Source organism: Ranitomeya imitator, chromosome 1, assembly GCF_032444005.1.
Source record: "Ranitomeya imitator isolate aRanImi1 chromosome 1, aRanImi1.pri, whole genome shotgun sequence".
Classification (NCBI taxonomy): domain Eukaryota; kingdom Metazoa; phylum Chordata; class Amphibia; order Anura; family Dendrobatidae; genus Ranitomeya; species Ranitomeya imitator.
This window is the reverse complement of record NC_091282.1, coordinates 446,157,378-446,164,615: the sequence shown is the minus strand read 5'-3', so window position 1 is coordinate 446,164,615 and position 7,238 is coordinate 446,157,378. Positions and strand designations below refer to the sequence as shown.

The window sequence follows — 7,238 nt, the reverse complement described above, 5'->3', positions numbered from 1 at the left end:
CTGACTGGATGAAGTGATGGCGGTCTGTGCTGGATGAAAGATGAAGGACTTCACCTAGAGACGTCACTGGTGAGTCAGTGTTACCTATACACTGTATACTATATACTGAACTGAAGGGTAAATTGACTAGAACAATGGATGTTTGACAGGTTATAGTTTCACACAGCAACTTTTTTCTGGAATAATCTGGTTCAGGTATATGATGACCCCATCACATGACCCCGTCACATGACCGGGGGGCCCAGTGTCTGAACAGCCCGGGGCCCTGGCTACCCTTAATCCACCCCTGGTTTCAATACATAGAAAAATGATATAAACATGTGTATAAAAAGATGTGTAATTGCAATAATTTTGTGGGAGAAATACTTCATTTTCTGGAACAATTTTAAGGGTTCCAACACTTTCGGCCATGACTGTACAGAATGATATGATGCTCAGAAAAAATGATCTTTTAAGTCAGTCAAAAGATTATTTCACCCAACAGATGAGCATTTAGCTCGTTCATAGGGTGATCGTCAACACTGCAAGATAATTAGAGAAAGAGAGTTCCTAAGAAAACTTGTACATGATAATCGTGTAGTGTAAATGCACCTCGACACACACTACCATCTTCATACCGCCAGAAACCAATCATAATATCAGGCAATAGTAAATTATTAAGTTATGCAACTGCACACATTTTATTATCTTCAGAATGATATATTGGTACTCAAAAGCTTGCAGATTTACAAAGCTTTTTATATTACACATATACAGTTCAAAGATCAGTTTGCCACATTTATTGAATGTATATTTCATATACTCAGATAAGTAAATTTACATATTTTTGGCACATGACTTAAAGGTTTGAGACCAAACTAAACTAACGTCTTCTATACTTCAGCTTCGAGTCATCCAGGTTGAGTGTAAAAGTTAATTTAGAATTTTGACATATTGAACTGCTTGCATATGTATATAGTAATAAGGAAATCTACTGTAACGTTCTAATAAAAGTTACTGAATAAAAGCACCTGAAAAAGGGACTATGGCTGAAGTATATAGGCACACTATTGTACTCTAGAATAAAATGATTCATCGTAATATAACAGTTATGATACAGATAATAGTGTTACCTCAGTTTGGTCATTGGTGAGTCACAACACTGAAAAGATTTAACATACAGGAGATTCATGTTCATTTATAATTTTTGTGGTGGCTGAAAATGTTTCTGGCCTTAAGATTCCACTAGGATTACATTTTATTGCATTAATTTAATACAATATGGTATTCTCTATTCTGTTTCTTAATAACATACACTTTTGAAGTAGAAGGCTGGATACATTCAAACCATGTCTATAAAGCTCTGTTCACACTAGAGTCATAGCTGTGGAAGTCATGGTGCTGTAATAGATCAATGATTCAACTATTTCAAATAGTCACCAAAGGACACCATTTACTTTTCTACTATTTTATTCTCCATTAGCTTTTTTACCTTCCCATCAATGGAGCTATTTGAGGACTTGTTTTTTTGCGTGATGTTTCTATTAATCTCATTTTGGGGTACATATTAGTTTTAATGGCTTTTTATGGCTTTTTTTTAGGGATGTGCAATGACTAAAAAACAGCAATTCTGGAATTTAGTTTTTTTCTTCTCCTTACAGTGTTTACCATATCGGTTAATTGGTTTTATATTTTGATAAATCGAACTTTTAAGGATGTAATACCAAATATTTAATTTTTCTTTCATCATTTCATTATTTTGAAACTAAGAAAATTGTTGAGACTCACACTTGTGCTTTTTTTATTCCTACTTTTAAGTCCCCTTGTGGGACTTGACCTTGCTTTAACGAGTGAATGATTGTCCTATATACTGCAGTATTGCAGAAATATTGTGAAAATTAAGTTATCCTGTGAAGCCCATGAAACCAACTTAGTAGCAAAACAGCAACAAACGGAGCTAGCTAAGGTTGCTGCTGTTGCAAGCAGGTTCTAGCTGCATAACAGGGGTGGAATCTGTCAGGTATGGAAGAAGCTCAGTTCTTCAGCTGACTCTATACACCTGAACCAGGCATAGGACATACTTTTATGCACTATGGGAAGGTGGCAAAAGCCACTTGAGAACCGCTAATACAATTTATACAAAATTTCATTCACTACATTAAAGCGAACATCCACCCTGGAACTAAAAAGTCATGTAAAGTCACCCTCCGTGGCCTCCATTTGACACCCGCTGCCTCCTCCGATGTCCCAGTACTCCTGCATCTAACATGGTCACTAAAGTGATAAGTCTAAACTATGCCTACACATTACAGTAAAGTCAATGGATCAGACGGCTGTGTGGGAGCAATGGTAAATCTGAAGGTTTGGAAGAGCAGTCTCAGCAAAGAGGCAGTAGAAGGTAAATAACTAAGAGGACTATATATTGCAAATGTATAATCACCTTTTTTGTGCCAGGGTGGAGGCTAAGCCTTCTTAAAGATGCCCCAATACTTAGCAATTTTTTATTAATTTATATGGCAGGAACATATTGCACAGTGCTGTACAGAGATTAACACTCACATCAGTCCCTGTTCCCAATAAGGCTCATAATCTAAGTTCAAATGAACTTAAAACATAAAAAACATCGTGTTGCTTTTGTCCATCACTCACATCAGCTCTCAGCTGTTCAGTGTTAATTCTAAGAGTAGTAGAATATACGGTCATGAAAAAGTCGTTCATCTTCACCCCAGGAATGTGATTCCGGGGCTCCCTACAGCTAATAGTAAGCAGCTCCCACTGCTAGCACAGACACAGCACTCAGCCACAGATCAAAGCCTGTACCAGAGAAAGGTGTATTAGGTGGCCTGTCTGTGTAACACTGATAGGCTTGATAATGTACAGTATTTGTTAGTCTGACAAGGAGGCTTGAACGTGCAATCCCTCGATCACATAGATAATAAATACACTGTACTACTTGTGTAGTGCAATGTATTATCTAAGTGATCGAGGGATTGCATGTTCAAGCCTCCTTGTCGGACTACTGTAAAAAAAAAATCTGCTTAAAGTGTTAAAAGTGTACCAAACAAACAAAAAATCCATATTTTTCAAAATAAAAACTAATTTAACCTAACGAAAACACCCCCTTCAAAAAAGTCTAATTTAGCTGTAGCCATATAATAGTACAATAAGTATCATTATTTATCCCACATAATAAACATCACAAAGAATATGTAAAACTACGACTAAAGTAAAATAATGATCATAAAACAATATTTTTAAAAAATCTACAACATATTCTTCAAAAACAGGTCCTTACATAGATCTTTAAAAAAAAATTAAAAAGTTAAAATATTCAATTTTTTAAAATGCGATTTTAAAAGTAGGAAAACATGAAAAGTTCTAAACTGGGTTTTCACTGCAATTACATTGATGAACATTGCAAGACTATATCATTATTTACCCTACATTCTGAGCGCAATACCGGATGAAAAAAAACAGGACACTAAGCCAGAATTGCTGTTTTTTGTTCAGCTAACAGAAAAAAATTTAACTTATTGCTCTCATCATATGGCAACAAAATAATGGCTTGTTTCAAACAATATTTTTTGTGAAAAGGAATAAAATATAGATAAAACTAAATCAATTATCCCCATAATCGTGCTGAACTGCAGAATTTTAAATGTCAAATAACACAATTGCTTTTTTTTTTCTATTTTTTCCCATGAAGTGCTAATAAAAGTTAGATATTACGGTAAGTACTCCAAAATGCTACCATTGACATCCGTCACTCATCCTGCAAAGAACAAGCTTTCATAAATCTACAGTGATGAAAAAATATTACAATTATGGCTGCGGGAACACAACAATGAGAAAACAAACAAGATGTGTAGACATAAGGCCAAACTAACCTTAACCGGATAAAGAAAAATAATGCACGGCAAAATGTTTTGATAATGAGAAAATTCCTACATTTTTGTAGGCACTATGAAAAAAGGCAATTTTTATGATACAGAGGAAAAGAAAATGGATTATGCTAAATTAAATAAAATAAATCTACTGATTTCCATCACGTCAGCTACGTTTAATTATAAATAGTTATCTTACAGAAAATATTAAAGCACATATTCTAATTTTAATTGATTCACACATTTTGCTGACTAACATGAGTAAAAGAATGAGCATTTGCCATCTCTGTTGTTACTTCGTCTTTTCAGTGTTGGACATTAAGTGCTAAGTTTTCTTTCCTGACACATTTATCTTCACAGTGATGAAACTCAACAAAACTGAGTCGTTATGAACACTTTTTAAAGGTGTAAAATCTTTTGTCACCAGTTAGAAACCTAAAGCATAATCTCAATCCTGTGACAACAAGAATGGAAATGAAGGAGGCTTCGAGAATCGTGTCCTACGGTTGTAGACATTGGTGGTCACATAAGATCAGCATAGAAAGAGCTCTTTTCATAGGTGCTTTATTATAAACGATTCAGGTTTATTTGGCAATAGTTTTCATTGGCATGTCTACCATGCTAAGGCAAAGTAGTATACGACCCACTAATACTGAATTATTCAAGCCCCTCTAAAAAACGGCCACAACTTCTCAGATCTGTCGTCAAAAAAAAAATTTCCTATTAAAAACTCAAAGAAAGAAGTATAGACCAGCTATGAAATTACAGTCATTTCAAATTATCTATAGAATTCATCATCATCATCATCCATACAAATCAATCCAAGACCAGAAGAACAATCCTAACTACATCTGGTCTTGATCATCTTAACTCTTAAAGTGCACACATACAGATTAATATGTTTCTCAATGGTTATATACTGTTTAAATAGCTCTTTTAATAGTTTTTACATGCGTGTTTTATTGTGTGTTTACTGGCTATAATCGGGAAACAGGAGATGGGTCATTTCTTCCACCCACCTCATGTCTTATCGACTTGTAGAATAGATATCAGGGCTGATGGCTTTCTGTGTAGACATTTATATGGCACATTTAACTATAATGAGCATCATTAACAGTATGAGTAGAGCACATCTCCAGTCCCCTTGGTTACTAATGTGGCACGCTGTACACTGGGTTACTTCAACACGCACATGCTTCCCAAAGACGTATGTATGATCATTTTCGTTGTATTGCATCCCTGCACCTAGACAAGCAAGCAAATATCCCTTCTTTCTCCATAAAAATCAGTTGGAAGACAGCATAAAAGTGAATCTTTCTTCTTTTTGGACCAAAAAATAAATTATGACCACAATATACAGTGTGTGACATTTTTTCAAGGCATTTTTGTTTAAAGGTCCACAAGGTACAAAAGATAAGACCTGGTATGGAAAGTTATAATGTAAACATCTGATAATCCCATGATGGTGTTTTTTTGACACTGGTCCTTTAAGAGCCAATATTCAAAAAGTGTCAAAAAGCTAAGAAAAATGTTAAAGATTAAGAACGTGGGGTAAATAATGCAAATAGGTAGCAATATGCTTAACGATTAACCATCATGAGAAACCACAGTTAGGTACAAACACACATTCTCATTCCTCAATGGCCTCTGGATCCTTTTCCACATGAAAGTTTACAGGATAGGTTATACCTAAGGCGTCTCCCATTTTACCTTGGTGACTAGTTATTCCAAATGTAGAGGACACGAGACATAAAAAGGACATGAGACTGTGCTTCAAAAGAGCTAATGCAAAAGATTCACATTACTGACCTAGATGCCATAATCCAGGTAAAGAACATGCTAACTTGTAATACATTCCAAAATATTGGGCACTTCATGTCCCCATGTAAAAGAAAAAGTTAAGTATTTTACAGCTCTCCTTTTCATTTCTCCTGCTGGCAAGAGGCAATCTAGTCCAAATATTGAAGATGAAAATCTCAATCAGTTTTCACTTTATTACACTTAATGTTCCATAAAGTCTACGTGCTCTCCGCTCCCTTCGCTCATTCAGAATTGTGATGTCTGAGTAAAAGAAATATTATCCGACTTGTCCACAGCAAATCCTCCATTCACATAAGACTTTTTCACCTCGCTGTCCTCCTCGTTTTTCAGTATACTTGGCTCAATGGCAAAGGGGTTGGCAATGTTAACTTCTGAGGTGATATCCATTTGCTCCAATTCTTTCTTGGAGAGCTTCTCTACTATCCCAGTTCCATATGCATCACCAAGAACATTTACCATGGTCCTAAATCGATCCCTACAAAAAAAAAATGTTTACTTACATTGTGTACTGATGATCAGCAGCCAGACAGAAAACTGCATGTCGTTAAGTTAGTGTTTAACTATTGGAATAATGTTTTAAAATAAATTAGTACAACAAAGATAAGCATTGTATAATATTTATTATAGGAAAATATGACTTTCTCCACACATCAGACTCCTCCTCTCCCCTGCCTCCTGGACTGACCACTTACTCTCAGGTCACAAGTTTTTTTGCAAAAAACGTATCAATCAAATACCCTGTTTTTTACATCTTTTTACTAGCACTTGCTGATTACTGTGATTTTTTCATAACGGAGTGTTTTTGGTTTTACTGTGCTCTTCTGTGTCTTCAGGTTTCTTGGTGGTGTGTGAACATGTTCCTACAGACTTGTTCACTGTGCAAATAGCCCATGTGTTTCGGTTTCCATAATTGTTCTCTTGTTTCTACAAGAATAGGGAGTTACCCACCACTCCTCTTGGGCTACCTGCACAAAAGCTGTTCCACTCAGTGTGTCCACATGGACATTTCCTCTCTGAACCCTGCTCACACAGGTAATATACAGATGATCAGGTTTTTAAATACATCAGATAGCGATTGCATACATCGGTTAGGACTGCGCTATATGGGTATACCTTGACGTTTGGTGGAGCAGCTTAGTATACATTTTTTGCAAAAAACGTTTCAACTAAATACCCTGTTTTTACATCTTTTTACTAGCACTTGCTGATTACTGTGATTTTTTTCGTAACGGAGTGTTTTTGGTTTTACTGTGCTGTTTTGTGTCTTCATGTCGTTAAGTTAGTGTTTAACTATTGGAATAACTTTTTTCAATAAATTAGTACAACAATTATAAGCATTGTATAATATTTATTATAGGAAAATATGACTTTCTCCACACATCAGACTCCTCCTCTCTCCTGCCTCCTGGACTGATCACTTACTCTCAAGTCACTGGTAAAAACCAGGTTAGCAGCTCATTGAGGGATCAGGTTAGTTGCTCTGCACAGACAACTATGAGGAGGAGAAGTAGAGAGGAGTTGCTGCAGGGAGTCAGTGGCAGCGACACACAGAGA

General features: G+C 35.8%; 1 protein-coding gene across 1 annotated transcript in view; it reads right to left on the bottom strand.

The window, feature by feature from the left end:
* Positions 1–649: 649 nt before the first annotated feature.
* Positions 650–7,238, bottom strand: part of SLC1A1 (solute carrier family 1 member 1) — a 104,588-nt gene continuing 97,999 nt past the window's right edge. The window contains exon 12 of the mRNA XM_069764185.1: positions 650–6,159. Within this exon, the coding sequence (XP_069620286.1) occupies positions 5,910–6,159 (250 nt within the window). The 3' untranslated portion in view covers positions 650–5,909. The remainder of the gene's footprint in view (positions 6,160–7,238) is intronic.